The sequence below is a fragment of the Paralichthys olivaceus genome, chromosome 11 (genome assembly GCF_024713975.1).
Source record: "Paralichthys olivaceus isolate ysfri-2021 chromosome 11, ASM2471397v2, whole genome shotgun sequence".
Classification (NCBI taxonomy): Eukaryota; Metazoa; Chordata; class Actinopteri; order Pleuronectiformes; family Paralichthyidae; genus Paralichthys; species Paralichthys olivaceus.
The window spans coordinates 17133142-17149778 of NC_091103.1; the positions used below are offsets into that span (position 1 = coordinate 17133142).

A 16637-nucleotide genomic window follows, 5' to 3' on the forward strand; every position below is an offset into this window, starting at 1 on the left:
CTGAGAATGTGTAATTTTAGCCCGGCTTTGTTTGCTTACCCCTCGATGCTTTGATCAAGGACAAGACAGCACTAGAAATCAGAGGGTCTTCCTGTTGAAGTCCCACAGTAATTCCTCCTTAAACGTTTTACCCAGGAGCTTGAATCTTTACTAAGTGAATGCGAAACCTAGAAAGAACAATAAAGTTTTAGCCTAGGAACTTGAAGGTCTTGATACTCTGTTAGATCTTGGGCATTGAAAGGTGGATGCCCTTGGGTCATAATTATTACCAATAACAGTACTGTTTCCACGAGGCCTCAGTTTGGTAAACCGGTTATTTGTGTGTGTGTGTGTGTGTGTGTCTGTGTGTGTATTGCATGTATGCAGTGTTCCTTGTTGGTCCATCGATCTGATAAGCTTTTCCATTATCCAAGGCTTCAGTCTCTGCTTCCCATAGCTTTGCCTTATCAGACTCCACTGGGGCCACACACACACACACACACACACTCTCTCATACGCACATGCACACACGCAGGTCAGCCTGATGCCCTTCACACACTATGGGTTAGATAGGAGAACGAGGCAGTGCTGAGTGATGGTGGCACAGGGTGCTGACGTATGTACATATGTGTTTGTGTGTGTGGATGTGTCAGGGATACCTTTTGCAATTGCAAGCACTTCTCATCGGTAACCTACTGATACTGGTGAGGTATCATTTGTGTCACTTCATTTGTTTGGGTGTGTGTGGGATGGGGGCAGGGGAGCATGTAATAGCAGATGTCATTGGGACTGGTTGAAAGAGCTGAAGTTTGGAACAGCAGGGTTGTATTTGCAAATCCTGGGTGGTCTTCTAATGGCTCTGGTCCTGCAGTTAACCTGCCTCTAACTGTAGGGTGTGTCCTACATTAAATGTCTATTTCCTGCCTCCCATGTTGGGCTATATAAAGCTGCTGTACCACTGACCTTGGCCCAGTCATTGTACAGTCACGCAGCTGGCTTCCTTCGCTGCCATCGGCACATCATTTTTTGCGTCAGTTTGTGAGTGTGTGTTTTATTCTTTATTCTTTATAATGCTGTGGTACTACATAATTCACATATGCTGATATATATATATATATATATATATATGTGCACACACATTCACATTTGGACACAGATGAACAGGTTCGGTGTTGGTGTGTGAGAGGTATTAGTACTCAGCATCAGTAATCTCCCATTAGTGGCGTTGCATTTGAGGATCCGATCACTCAATGTCACAGAGCACATGAAAAGGATAAGGTACATGATGCAGCATGATGTGAGAATGAGATATAGTCGTGTGCGTTTGTGTGCGTGAGCCTGTGTATGTGTGTGAGGGAGAGGAAGAACAAGACGGGAGCCCTAAGCATGCCAGAGAGACATGTGAGAAAGACTGACACTGAAAATGATTGAGGGAAAGAAAAAAAAATATGAGTCAGAGAACATGAAAGTGACAAGAAGCAGAATTCGAGAGAGAGAGAGAATAGGAGAAAGACGTTGAGCAACAGAAGGAGCGCAGAGGGGAGGGGGGGTTGCTGGCACCAGCCTACTCGGGGCCAGATGTTTTGCGGCTAAAAAACTAGAGATGAATCAAAGCCATGTGAAGAGATTTATTAGGTTCCCATAGGAGCCCAGGCAGTATTACATGTAGCCCGCTCTGTTTACAGTGGCAAGAACCCCTAAACCACCCATCAACTACACTACTGGCTTGGCTGGGAATGTGAAGACTTTATATTTGGACTTATATAGGCTTTTGTCTTTATTCCTTTTCTCTCAGCAAATGTGCTGGAGGAGTTGGAAGAGAAACACAAGGCTGTTTAGTCTGAGTGCGTGAGCCAGAGTAGTCAGCTGTAGCTCTGCCCAGTACAGTAGCACCATCTGAATGTCTTTATTTGGCATCTGTTTCCTTCGATTTAGATGTGATTTCAGATGCGTTTCGCCTACTCTGTCTGCTTCTCATATTGAAGTGTGACACAGGGACTGCAGCCCAGAGCGCTGCCTCATGCTGCAGCATTGAAAACACTGTAAAAGTTCTTTCAGTACCATTTTAGAATTAATCTCTTATGGATCAGTTCTAATGCTGTCCATTTCAATAATATCGGTGATGGAATGCATGCCGTGCCCTCTTGTGTTAATGGCTGCATCAGTAATGGATCCACACTGTATTGCTGCTAAGAGCTGACTGAATAATCTACCCCTGCTGTGGCTGGAAAGACTGAGCCAGCTGTTTAATGATGTCAGCGTGCTGGAGGGGAAACGAACACGCATTCGCACACAGGCGCGCACACAATCACACACACACACAATCACAGACACACAGACCAACGGACTAAGGAACACTCACTCGAGGACAGACAGACTCGGGCATGCAGCAAACGAAACGCATCCGTCATCGGCTGAACAGCTGAACTGACTTCACGGGAAGGAAACACCAACGCGGCCACTGTCAAGACAGGCATGATCGCATGCAACATACCAATGCATAGTGAGGATAGACAGATATGTAGACTACCCTTACTGTGAAATTAATGCGTCTGCCTTTGGAATCTATGGATGTGACACTGATCTGAGGTTGGTGCGCATGACAATTAACCATTACTTTCCCCCCCTCCTCCCAGATCGATGCCTTGAGTAAGAGAAGTAAAGAAGCAGAGGCCGCCTTCTTGAATGTCTACAAGAAAATAATCGATGTCCCAGGTAAGACTGTGTTTTATAAAATTATTGTCTGCCTATTTGTTTGTCTCGCCACACCTCCCAAGTCCAAAGACGTGATCAAGAGGCCCCTTTATCCACGCAGACAGCACCAAAAGGGAAGCGAATAAGCATGACACTGTCCCTCTGGTGCTCCTTCACTGTGCATCCAGGCATGTTCAACGCCTTAATGTGTTCCCCAAGAGATCATCCCCACTGGTGTAGCCTTTAGAGGGTCTTAACAGAAGGTGCATCCTGATATGGATGACAAGTCCGCCCACGATTGGCTGCTGCAAAGTGCACACATGAGCAGTCACGTTCAGCACACTGAGGCCGAGGAGGGACACGCAGCACAGGGTGTTACAGAACACACACAGTCACAGTGCTACTAGTTGGAGGTTTTCGGCTGTATGGGAGCCGAGGAGGGGCCGTGTAGGAACGGGAGAGGAGTTGAGTTCATCTATAGCGTAAGGAGGTCATCATAGTCCCACATGGATAGACCTACAGTAATATCTTTGGATTGTACTGCTCCCAATAAGTCAGCGCCAGCTCTGACGGGGCTATTCTTAACTTGCAGCGAGACAATGATGTAATGCCTGATGCACACACGCACACAGACACAGACCAGCCTGACTAATGCAGCAGTCTTGAAAGAGGAAACAGTGTGTTTTGTTCTGTTTTCTATCAGCTGAAGGCCTGGTTAGTCAGCCCAGTGTGTGCTCTGCTTTAGATTAAAGGTGTCTGGCAAGAGCGTTGAGCACCAGTTGCCCACAAGTCAAACTGCTTTTAACAAGCTGTACAGTTGATTCGGAGAGGGGCCTATGTGAAGGGCAAAGCTTTGATAAGACGGAGAGAAATGTGATTTTCAAGGGCACAAAGGCAGATAGGAGTCCAAATTCAGAGTGTACGCTTATTGTTCCTCAATGTTTGTTTGTACTTGTATAAATTTATATGAGAATCTATGTGAGTGCGCACTTGTGTTTGTGACAAGGTGTTTATTTGTCTCTGTGTGTGTGTGAGAGCTTAGCCCTGCATGGTGTGTCACCTTGACAGCACAGAATCAGCATGAAATTCCCCAATCGTTCTCTGCTGATCTCTCATTAGCATAGTTAAGATATCTAACTGCGTCAGACATGAGACACACATGCATGCACAAACACACACATTCACACACACGCAGCCCTTACCCCCAGCTGTAAGCTGTCAGTTCCTCTTATCTGTACAACGCACACACACACATAAACACGCACACACACACAAAAACTGCTCTTTTAGCTGGCATGCTGATGAGCATCGCCTGCGTCTCTTGGCTGCCTGTCACCAGTCTGCCACCCATGAGCACCAATCAGATGTGATTGGCCTGACTGACAGGGCTCTCTTCATCACACTGACAGTTAACCCTGCTGTGTGTTCACAGAGATGTTGGTGAAATGCCTCCAGAAACTTGTCTTTCTTCCTTCTCCCTCTGTTTCTTTAATCTCTTATTTACCTCTTGCCTCGCCTGTTTTACAGCTCCACTTTGTCCATCTGTCTGCTCCCATGTTTCCCTTTTTTCTCGCTTTTAAGCAGAATCATAGAAAACACTTAAACTGATCATAGCCCAGTAATCTCTGTTGTTAATGTGTCTCATCTATGTTACTCTCTTGCTATCGCTTATTCATTTCTCTTGCTGTGTCAGCATGTGACACATTCATTTTCCCCTCTACAAAACCAAAGTTTATCTCATAAACCAACACTAGTCTTTGTTGATACAAAGGCTGATAGTGTGTCATTCAGTTGCCTTTATGGATACAGTGTAGTTGATACAGAATGTGAAAGCAAACTATGACCTTTCAGAGATGTGTGTTTTAAATCAAATCTCTGTTCTGTTCTTCTCTTTCTAATCTGTGAAGTTTTTTGCGAGTATCTACAGTAGAGCCTGGCCGATACTGTTCATTCTTTGAAAACAATTAAAACCTAGTAAAAACATATTGCCCTTTATTTATTTTGCTTGTGATAAAGACATGTACAGAATGGGATGTTTTCTTGTTGAACGATAAACGTCATTATCAATGATGACACTAATACAAGATTGCAGCCATTTTTAAACTGTAAAAACATACACATACAGCACACGCTATGTTAAACTCCGATTTTAAAACAATGTGTAAATATTTAAGAGGATGTATCTTGAAATGTTTATGGTTGAATTACTGCACATATCTGTCAAACTACCTACAGAACCCTTTGATAGTTCATTAATCTGTCTGACACTCTCAGATGCTATTAGTTCTGTATCATGTTCTCTGCCTCAGCTCTGTATATAACTCACCTTATCACAACAGTGCTAGTACCTGTGATATGTATATTTTTTGTTCTTTGCAGTAATCAGTATTTCTCCACAGGGAGGTCAGAGGTCAGGGTGAGCTCCGGAACAGTTCTCCTGCAGCGGTTAGAGATTCATTGCCTTGCTCAAGGACACTTTACCAGGGCAAGCGCTCACTCTCGCAGGGCCTTGGAATGTAGTTATTCCGAGCTCACCACGCCACCTCGCAGCCCTTGTTTGTGTAATCTGCTACACTGTGTTAACGTAGTGTGTGCTGTCTCTGCCAGATCCTGTACCTGTGCTGGAGCTGGCTCAGCAGCTGCAGCTGAAGCTCCAGAGGATGCACGACATTGAGACCGAGAACACCAAACTTCGAGAGACACTGGAGGACTACAACAAAGAGTTTGCAGAGGTCAAAAACCAAGGTTAGAGAGGGGACACGTGCAGACACACACGGACATTTTTGGGATTATACTGTGGGACTTTGACAAGGGCATGGATATAGGCCGCACAGATAATCACACATCAAAATTTTAATATTTCAGTCTCGTATATGGCCTTTCTCTTACCATTATGATCATTTACACAAGACCAAAACAAAAAAAGATGAGAGCATTCATAGAGTGACCTGAAGTGACATGGTTGGATGGTTGTGTGCAGGAATAAAGCAAAATATTAAGGCTATGAAACTGGACAAGAAAGAATAAATCGTTCTCAACATATTTCCAGTTTGTGTCGTAGCTACACCTGATGTAATAATGTATAAATAGGTGGAGAGTAACACTTCTACACTTAAAACATTAATCTGAAAAAGCAGCAAAATCTTTTCATGTAAAACTGACACATTTTTGCTTCTGTACTTCAAGATTCATTTCACCATTTGATCTTTATGTTCATGGTGTGCAGACAACTTCTCAGTGCAAATATATAATAAGGTCAAAGAAACATATCTTAAGTCTTTTTCAAAGAGAGAGCCCTTATTTGAACATATTTTAATGCCTTATAAATTTTTCAAAAACACAAAAAATGTACACGGTTTTACATTTTCAAATAGGTTTTCAGGGGGAAAAAAATACGAAGCACAGTTTCATGAATAAAAAACGACAGGCTACCTCAGGGTAAAGAAAGATGGAAAAACTGACAAAGGTAGAGAGACAAGTGAGAAGCGGTAATAAAAGTGGTGTAATTTCAGTCGAAAAGGAGGAGTGAGTGAGCGAGTGGGGAATGTTTTGGAATCCCCCCTTTCCTCAGTGAGAGTTAATTGGAACAGCTCGATAGCGGCAGGGTTCCATTCTGCCATTGATTTTCCTGTTCCCTCATCCTTTATCCCTCCTTCCAGCCTCAATAGATGGGGGATATTTAAACCCCAAAACACACCGTGGAACTCCCACTCCTGTTATACACACACACACGGACCCGCCCGCACACTTGCACACACACACATACAAAGAGTGCAGGGGCCATTGATCCCCGCAACCTAAATGTTTAAAGTTCAGTTAAGCAGTTAAGGGGTAAGAGGGCTCTGAGGGGACTCTCCGCTATTGATTATGTGTCAGAGCAGTGAGACTGGAGTTTAAATCACACACACATGCTCTCACAGACACACACACACACACACACAAAGTGCTAAGAGCCCTCAGTCAAAGGCAGCGAGCAGCAATGCTCTTCATCATTGTCTCACTCACTTATATCTTTCTCTGAGACACATACACACACACGCGCGCACACACACACACCCACAGGTCTATTTATTACCCCAGTTATGTGTTAGATTTATTTCAGGCTGCCCCATACAGAGCTCAGCCGTCAGCAGGTTATGGGGTTTCAGCACTAATGCAGTCCTAATGAATACAGCATAATCTAACGTTGGTGAACGTTGAATATTCTACACCAGCCTGTGGATGTAAAGATTAGGCAGGAGCCATAGGGGCTGAGGGCTTCGTCTGTGCTGACAGAGGAAGAATGTGGGATATGAAACCCTTTTCCTAAAGCAAAGGTCAAAGCATCATCGTCATCACAGCCATTCATCACACATATGAAACTTCTATATATCTGTTCTTTCTATGTTTTTATTTCCTGTATTTTGACTCTTCCCTTCTTCTTACTCTCTCAATACCCGTACTGCTCCTCCAGAGGTCACCATCAAGGCCCTGAAGGAGAAGATCCGAGAGTACGAGCAGTCTCTGAAGAATCAAGCCGAGGACCTGGCCCAAGAAAAGCAGCTCCAGCTACACAACGACTATGCAGAGAAGGAGAGGTATAACTGTCTGCCCCCTGTGTGTTTTTGTGAGCTCTACTGTCACTGTGTTTCAACTAATAACCTCTGCATTATTTTGCCATTTGAAAGCTTTGGGTCATTGTGCCCTCAGACAGAAGTGCTTTGATTTTAATCTTTGAACCACAAGTTTAAGATTTTTAGACTTTATTTAGCAGGAGCTATTTACAACTTCATTTCTTCTTAGATAATAATCGTTTGGCTTTTTCTCATAGTTATCTGTTGAATCAGAAAATTGAAGCCCATTCTCTGGCGATGCTTTGCTGTTGCAGATGAATGCATGAATGAGAAATAACCAACATATAAGACAATGTCAGCATTTTTTTTGCTCATGTGGGTGCTTGCAATTCATTCCTTGATGGGAATCAACAACAGGCTTTAGTTTCCGTCTGTGCCACAGTATGTTTCAGCCATTTTGTTCAGAATAATTGCTGCTGCAGCACCACATAACAGAACAAACTCTACCACCTGAATATATTGATAAAAATCATGCGTAGGTGTCTTTTTTTTATTTTGATCAATCGAAAGAAATTCACTTTGATATAATACGTAAGTTCCTTTTCAACCCTCTCTCTTAGGTATATTGAAGTGTGTGATTTTCAAATACAACCTCCTCCAGTAATAAATAGGCTTAAAATTGTTGCTTCATATTTTAGGAACATGAAAAAATCAATTCTAACTCCTGAAATGACGTATTAATTCATACAAAGGCTAGAATTCCTGTAGTCACTCTGATACTGTCCATTCCAAGGAAGGAACCCATTCAACATAAAGACGATTAAACTAATTGCCTAAGTTGCAGGCAGCAATAATGTTGTTTCACTTTACAACTGGCTTTGGCGCCTTTCCTCCTACATTGTTCAGTTCCTCCAGACTAATATGAAGTTGACCCTGTTAAATTATCATGTGAAGCCAAGTTAAATTTGTGAAGTGCAGCTGGAGAATCGACCTGTCAGTCTTAAATGTAGTCATCGTGGATAACTACGTGCTCCTATTTTGATTTAAAGGGATAAATAAACAGTTAAAATGGTGAGCTCATGATTAGCTGCTGCAGTCTTGGGGGACTAAGAGGCAGCATATTTTTTACTGCAGGTGAGCAGGAGTTAAAGGCTATGATGGACATGCAATAACTCAAAATCTACCATGGAGAGGAAATACAACTGAAACCTTTCAACCAATAGATTTAGAAGAAATTCAATACATAGCGTGCAGCAGCACAGTATGGAGAGGGTGTCCAGGGCCGCGTTAATGAGCATATTTCAGTGTTACACCACACATCCCCATACAGTGTAACAATTATATATTAACTCAAAACTGTTAAAGTTTAAATACTGGTAAACTTCTCAGGAATATAAAGGTGGCAAGCTGCATGTCCTGTCAAAGAGAAATTGTTAAAAGAAAGTTTAGTTGAAAATATAAATGTTTCTATTGGACAGGTTATTGCACTAGTTCATTTTATAGAACATCAGGTCCAAAAGTCATGAAACCACTTTTAAATTCACTACATCTGCAGTTGTATTTGGATTTGCCCCAAATTGCACACAAATATCAGTCTACTAAACATGCCTCATTTTTTTATTAAGATCCATGAATTATTCTCTGACAAATAAAGGGAAATTTAGCAAAACGCTTTACACACAATGTTAAAGAAAGTAAATACAAAATTTAACTTTCTGATTGAGTTGTGCACCAAAATTGAATGGGTTCTTCCCTGACCCACACCACATCCTTCCAGGAAGTTTGGTGGTAATCTGACCAGTAGTGTCTGCATAATCCTGCTAAATAACAAGACAAAACTAAAACATAACCTCCTTTAATCAGTGAGAATTGTTTTTAATGCTGCATTCAATCTCTTTGTTGCAACATTACTAGTTTGGACAGGATATGTTAAAGAGTGCAAAACTCTTTGCTGTATTATCAAAGTTTCAAAGTGTTGCTAAAATGTTTGTGACAAAGTCATTACGACACTTGAGAGGATCTTGATTCTGAAAAGTCTCTGACACTTCAAGTTGATTAATGACGCGTGTGTACATTAAACACACATCACAGTCTTCATGTTTTCTTTCATGTCAGTCATCTCGTTCACTGTGCGAAGCCACGTTAAAGCTCGTCGCTCCTTTCAGACATACAGCAGAGGATCAATTGTCCAACTGTATTTCCTGTACGTCAGTGTTTTATAGGCCCCTTCCTGTCTGCAGAGAGCTGACTTCCTGTGTCTGAGAGGGGCAGTAAATGGATGGCACCTTTGATGCAGTTTATCCTGCAAGGAGCGAGGGAAGGAGAGGGAGAGCGAGATGAAAGGATGAAGTAGAGGGCAGAAAAATAGAGATGACAGGAGAGACAGATTGGTTGAGAAGGGGGGCATCAAAGAGCGCCATAAAGAGCGTCTTTGTGCTATATTATTGATGTTTTTACACACAGTGGTAATTTCTCAGCAGAGCCCAACTTTTTATATGCTAAGAATGAATCTATTTTATCCTTGTGGTTTCTGTCACTGCCTCCCCCTTCTCATACTCAACGCTTGCTCTCTCTTCCTCTCTCTCTCTCTCTCTCCCCCACCCCCTGGGTGCACTGTGCCCCAGTGGCCAGACATTCCTGCCTAATAGGGCTGCTTAATGAGGAGTGGGTTGTGTTGGGAGGTTTTTAGTGGGGAAAACACTTCAGAAATGGTGGGAAAACAGAGAATAGTTGCAGTTGCCACAAAGTGTGAAACCAGGATTTACTGACTCAGTATCTCTTAACTGTGACTTTCTGCTCCCTCTCTTTTTTTCCTTGCCTTCTTGTCTGCGTCTGTAGGAAACTCCAGGAGAGCCAGGACTCCATGTCCTCGAGGTTAGAAGAGGCTGAACACAAGGCCCAGTCCCTACAGACAGGTACCAAGCCTGCTCAGTCTTTTTACAGAACTGGGTACTGATTTAACCAGCTCAAATAAAAAGGCAGCTTTAATCAATGAAAAGGAAGTCGCACTGGCTTTAAAGCCTCTGAAAATGTGTTTCAGATCTCAAGTATTTCTCATTAAATGTTCATTGATTGCAAAAGTAGGGGAACAAATCCCCAGTCATTATTAATTTAATGTAACATTTGAAAATTGAATCTGCTTCATCTGGATTACATGGGTGTGGTTTGATCAGATTGACGGAAAGGTTTCGGTTTCAGAAGCTAGAAACCGAAACCTTTACTTTGTAATATTTAACTATTGTTACTTTGGAAAATCACGTCTTCGTGTAGGAGTGCAGCTCGTATTAAGAAGAAGCTGATTTAAGAATGTTTTTTGACAGCGTTAAAAGTTTAAATTACACAGCAGTCACAGTTTTTCATTTCAATTTGGATGTGTGGCAGGGAAATTCACAACCAACTCCTCTCTCGTCTTTTACAGCACTTGAAACAACTCAGGCCGAGCTCTTTGATTTGAAGACAAAGTATGACGAGGAATCCACAGCAAAGTATGTGTCTCGCTGATCTATGTGTGTGTTTGCGGGTGACTTTTCCCCTCTGGCTCCTCCATAGTCTGTTCCTGACATAATCATCCTGTTTAGTGAATATCCTTGCCTGGAAACTCCCCCCTTCTCACCCCAACAGCTGGATCGTCTCCCACAACGCTCAGCAGCCTCCAAATCCCAGCATTACCCACGCACTGTAAATACTGACAGGGATTGTAATGCATTCTGCAGCTACAGCAAAGCACCAAAATAGAGATTTTTGTTATTTATTTATTTAATTTTGATGCTGTAGTTTTAAAGTGATGGCTCTGATTCATCCGGGTCGGGCCAGAGAGGGGAGGCCACAGAGGGTCGCTGTGAGATCTCAGACTTTAAGCCACAAAGGCTTCTGACAGGACCTGTGAGATAAGGTTGCTTCAATTACTTGAGCTGTGGGCATCTATCATTATTGATCTTATAGCAGTGGCGAGGATAAGAACAGAAGCTTTTCCATGTCACCACTCCACACTGTGAAGTGGCACTTTATGACATTCACACTCGTCGTTCCCTCTGGGTTTGTAACGTGAACCACTCAAGCATCTGAACCACGTTCACTAAAGCAGTTTTCAAACATGTATTCTGGAAAATGTCCACACTGTTGGGTCTAGACTTTCTCTGGAGTTTGCTTTTCACACATGAACGACACAGCAGGAGATTCTCCGGTTAGAAGCGTTCACAACAACACAGAATTCTCTGGAGCGTTCAGGCAAGGACATACAGGAGGCAGGACGTATAAATTCTGTTGCAGTGATCACGTGTTGTTATTGACAGCGCTTCATCACTAGCGTCGACCATAATCAACAAAAGCTCTCTAGACATGTTCATTGGTGTTCATGTTTTCATCTGGAGGTATTTGTTTTCTTCATTTTTCTTTCTACTTTTATTTTTGTGTCCATCATGTGTTAGAAACATCAACGACACCACACTCGCTCATGGTGAATCCTTCACAGGATCTCCTGCTCTTTTCTCATTATCCAGAGCTTTTACTAGGGGGCTGGCAGGAGCCTCTCACACGGACATTTGCGCTCTCACATACAGCCTCTCTGGAGAATGTTCAGTGCATGTCCGAAAGAAGCTAAACTTTCCAATTCTTCGAAGAGAAAATTGCCCTTTTTTTTTTAATCAAAGGTTGTCAAGGGCATCCTGACGCACCCCACACACGAAGTACGACAGAGTATCAACTTGGCTTTTAAGGTTTTCCCCTATCCCCATTTACCATGCCCCAAACTCACTGTGTCTCCATTAACAGAGTTGTTAAATTGATTCGTTGTTAAAAACAGATTGATCCCTTTTCTCTCATCTTCACAAAACACCCCCCCCCCCCCCTTCTTTTCCACCTCCCTCAATCCCACACTTTATCTTTTATCTCCTGCATTGTGCGTTTGTGTGTGTAAGAGGATAGGCCACAGGAAGATATTACATGCAGTGTAATGGCTATAATCAGTAGGTTTCAGAGCCCCCCCCCCCACAACTCTTTATTTTCCCACTCTTCTACTTTTCTCTCATTTCTTTGCACTTCTTTCTTCCTTTTTCCATCGCTGTCTCTTCCTTTTATGTCAGAAGAAAACACATTTTGAAAAGATATAGTAGGCCCCATTTGCTTACAGAAGCTAATAAACACATGCCCGCCCACATACACACACACACACACACACACACACTCATTCGCTCACTTGTGAGCCTGAGGCAGTCAGGGTCCTTGACTATGTGGCGTGCTGTGATCTGAAATTTTAATGCAACGCTTTAAAGCACACACAAACCCTCTCTAACCCTGCACCCTCCCAGTCCTTGGAGTCCTTCCCCCGTTTACTGCTTGGCTGAGCAAATCGCCAGTGTTTGGCTGAACACAACTTTTAACCCTTTGACTGCATATATTTTGGCTCTTCAAAACACAAACGGCATCCATATCATGCACTTTTTCACACAAACACAGACGTATGCACACACACACGCATACACTCTCACACACTCTCACTTGCTCTAAACTTTCCACTAAGGAGGACATTGCGTGACAAATCCCCCATCCTCTTGCTGCATTTGGGTAATCTGCCTTTTAAAATACACACACACAGGGACATACACACACTGCCTGAGAATTTGGTCGATGTTGCAGTGCCCAGAGTGTGTGAGCGTCAGCGGGAGGCGGGCTTGCAGATGTAGCATAGCCCCCTCTCTGTGCTGGCGCTGTGAGGGTCTAGCTGGCTGCGCTTTACCCGTTTAGTCCCTGTTAAAGATTAATGATATATTGATCCCTTGCCCCACAGGATGCTGTCTGTGTGTGAATGTGTGTGTGCATGCTCCTCTGTATGTTTGTGTGCAGCTTTATCTGTGTATAAACACTTGATACCGCTTTGGGTAAATTTTAATTGCTGATAATTAGGTTTTTCAATAGGTTTTTCTCTCTGCTGTCCATCTCAAGTGTACACAAACACAAAATGGTGCAGCACACACACATACATGCACAGATAGACACACTCTCTCAGCTAGCTTCTTTTTAAGCCTCCTTGAAATCCCCAAGGTAACACGCTGTGAAAACGCAATGTGGAGAAAGCCAAGGAAAGAAAAGGAATGGAGTGATGAAAGCTAGAGGGCAAAAAGTGAGCCAGGGGCTGCAGGCTACAGCGAGGAAGAGGGGATAAGAGCGTGATAGAGGAGGGAAATGAAAATCTAAATCAGGGGAATATCCTGCTGGCACCGAGGACAGAGGCCGAGGAAGAGAGGGCAAAAGATGAGAGAAGGGAGGTGGAAGGAGGAAAAAAGATGAAAGGAGAGAAAGTGGAGGGCAATAGGAAGGGTACGGGTTGGGGGGGAAAGGATAGAGGCAGGCAGAGGGTGGAAGAGAAAAGCAGTTGAGTGAGGAGCAAAAGAGAGAGAAGATGATAAGAGATGAAAAGGCCTGTCTGAGATGGAGGAAGTACAGTAGGGGCTTAGAGGCTCTGGGCTTGTTTCAGAAGTCCTACAGTACTCACTGATGTCACTGGGTGCACCCATTGGCTTTCATGGTACAAAAGAGTGTGTGTAAGTGTGCGTTTTTTATGTGTGCGTTTTTCCACTGGAGCTGTGCATCTACTCCATAGCTCCTCCCTGTGGCTGCTGTATGGAGCTTCGCAGCTAAGTTTTGGTGGTGTAAAATCAGGATTTATCATTTTGAAGGACCCAACCTTTACAGTTCAGTGTTTGATGAAGTAATTCCACTGGGTGCATTGGTTGGCCATGGACAGTTCCTGCCCTGCCCAGCGACTGACTGACTGTATCAGGATATGCAGAAAATCCCTTCCCTGTGATCTGCTTTGGCCCTCTGCCTCTAGCTTTGCCTTTATAATTCCCAAATACAGCCAAATCCAAAGGTTATTTAAGAAGACTTTGTGCATCTGTACTTTGATTAAATGATCACATTTGGAGCAGGAATGGTGGTGTATTTGGGTTGCATTACTACACATAAACACTCTCCATTACAAGCTTTTCTGGCTTGTTGGCTCTCTGACCCCGCATGTTTGTGCGGGAGCACAATTGACCGTGCACGTGGGTCCGGCACACTATAGCTTAAGACAGGATAAAAGCTGGTGAGGTAGCGTTCTATTATGTTGCTTAAATGCATACTAGATCCTTTTAACTGTTGGGGAAAGAATAAAAGCGGAGAGTGAAAAGCTCTCCCACCCACATCTGACTCTTTTTGCTGCATTGCCTGTGGCACAACGTTGACCTAATATCAACTGTGTCTGTTTTGTTAAACACATTCAAATCAGTAGTACTCAAGCCTATGGGATATAACACTGTTTCTCATACTGTGACACACAAACACAAAAGCTGCGTGGGTTATTGGGTTCACTATCAAAAGATTGCAGTGAAATCAAAAGGTCTTAATGGACGCAGCAGCGCACATACGCGCTCACATCTTTGCACTCAACAGCGCCCGTGTATTCTTATCAGCGAGTAGTGTCTTAGATAAACACGCACGCACACATGCGGCATCTTAACACTCCACTGAACACTATATGCATAAAGTTTCCAATGCATTTGTTCATTGCAACTTCATCATACAGAGACGTGTATTAAAAATGTATCTTGAAAGGCGAACTCAAACATGCACCCTGGCAACTTATTAACACACAGGGGAATCATATTAAGATAATTCTGATAGTTTGCGGTATATAACCTGAAATAACAAAAATATGAATGTATATTGTGTGTCTGGGTTTAGTGTTGTTTGGTTTCTCCACAAAGTTTCTTCCACATCTCTCTTTGTCTGCAGGAAAGTGATAGGTGTTCACTTCCCTCATGAAACAGGGTTATTAAACTATTTTTCCAAGTCCAATGAGAGGTGGTATTATGGGGATGTATTCCTGCTGTCTGACCTCTAGCAAGTGAGAGGTGAACCATGGCCTCCATCCAGACCATTAGTCAGACACAATCACACAGCTTCATAGCAGATTAGTCTGCTGTATTAGGACTTAGAGCTCTATTAATGTAATCCCTCTGTTTTAGTGTGGCCTGGGTTTAGGGGCTTACATGTGCACACCCACACACATAGACACGCACGCACACTTATATACATGTATGCACGCACACATACAAGCTGTTTGGGTTATGGAGTTCACAATCAATGGATTAAGGTGAAATTTAGACAGTAGCTTAATGGACACGGCACTGTCATTCTCTAAATGTACGTGCTCTCAGAACAATCGCACAAACATGTGACGTCATCTTTCCACTCACCCATTCCTTATTTTCATTTTGTGAGCTGTATTTCAGTGAGTCTCTTTTAAGCACTGTCACATGCTCTGCTGTGTGTTTCTCTGCATTAATAGTTAATGTCTCTTTCAGGGCCGATGAGATTGAGATGGTGATGACAGACCTGGAAAGAGCCAATCAGGTAAATGCGCTCTACATCTTCAGTGTGGATTTGAACACAGCATTGTCCAAACCTTTCAACACACCAAGCTCCTCACAAGCTTTATTGTTTTATTATTGATTTTTTTTAAAAAGTTTGTTCACTTGAAATGGTAAAATTGTTTTCTAAAAAATTATAAGATCACATTGAGAGCACAAACGTCTGCCAAGGCTAAAACCCTTTCTCTCTTTTATCCGGATCTGCACCAAAATGATATGGTCTCTTTGAAATTGGTTCAGTAGTTTTTGCGTAATCCTTCTTGACAGAGGTAAAATACACCTGTATGAAGCATATTTGATGTAAAGGATCACATGTGATTTTCCTTTTTGTCACCCTATTAATATAATATAAATATTAAAGGAACTTAGACTAACAAATACTGACGATATTCTTCTAATACATCATTCTCTGTCATAGAGATCAGCTGTTGTCCAAATCACAACATCATGAGTCATGTTGTTACTCTGGCTGACGTGTTTCTTCATTATGTTGAACACACCCCGCTGCTGTAAACACTCACACCAGCACCAACTGTGTTAAATTAATCCGCTGCTGAAAATAGTCCCCAACAAATCAACTATTTATCGCTGTTGACAGGGCTCAGATGTGATTCATCTTTTTCTAAAAATCAAACTGTAAATTTTTGACCCTCTTTCCTTAAAGATTTACGTCAGTAGGAACAAACAAGCTTAGGATTGATTGAGGCTGGAAAAGTTTTTAGAGACTCTCTACTTTGACAATGAGAAAGGGCACATAACATTCTAACCTTTATCTTGGAAAATACACATTTTTATTCGTTCAATCTATAAAATATGGCTCATACTAACAAATGATTCTCACTGTGAGAGCCGGTGGTTGTTTTACATGTTTATTACACACCTACTAAACCCGTCCAGCTGAAATAAGCCCCCTGGCGCGCCCTCTGCCCCTGTGTTGTAAATATTCCTGTGGTATCTGTTAATGTCATTGTTGTTAACTTTCATTATTAGCCCAAGAGTA

At 42.7% G+C, this 16637-nt stretch overlaps 1 protein-coding gene across 6 annotated transcripts in view; it reads left to right on the forward strand.

Annotated features, from left to right (window-relative positions):
• Positions 1-16637, forward strand: part of cux1b (cut-like homeobox 1b) — a 62004-nt gene that overhangs the window by 23966 nt on the left and 21401 nt on the right. For 5 of the 6 annotated variants that reach the window (XM_069534333.1, XM_069534330.1, XM_020088267.2 and 2 more), the window contains exons 4-9: positions 2616-2694; positions 5281-5418; positions 7127-7250; positions 10065-10141; positions 10645-10711; positions 15572-15620. In XM_069534333.1, coding sequence (XP_069390434.1) covers positions 2616-2694; positions 5281-5418; positions 7127-7250; positions 10065-10141; positions 10645-10711; positions 15572-15620 — 534 coding nt within the window. Of the gene's footprint in view, positions 1-2345; positions 2483-2615; positions 2695-5280; positions 5419-7126; positions 7251-10064; positions 10142-10644; positions 10712-15571; positions 15621-16637 lie in introns of those variants that run through there. The other variant, XM_069534332.1, reaches the window with a different exon arrangement.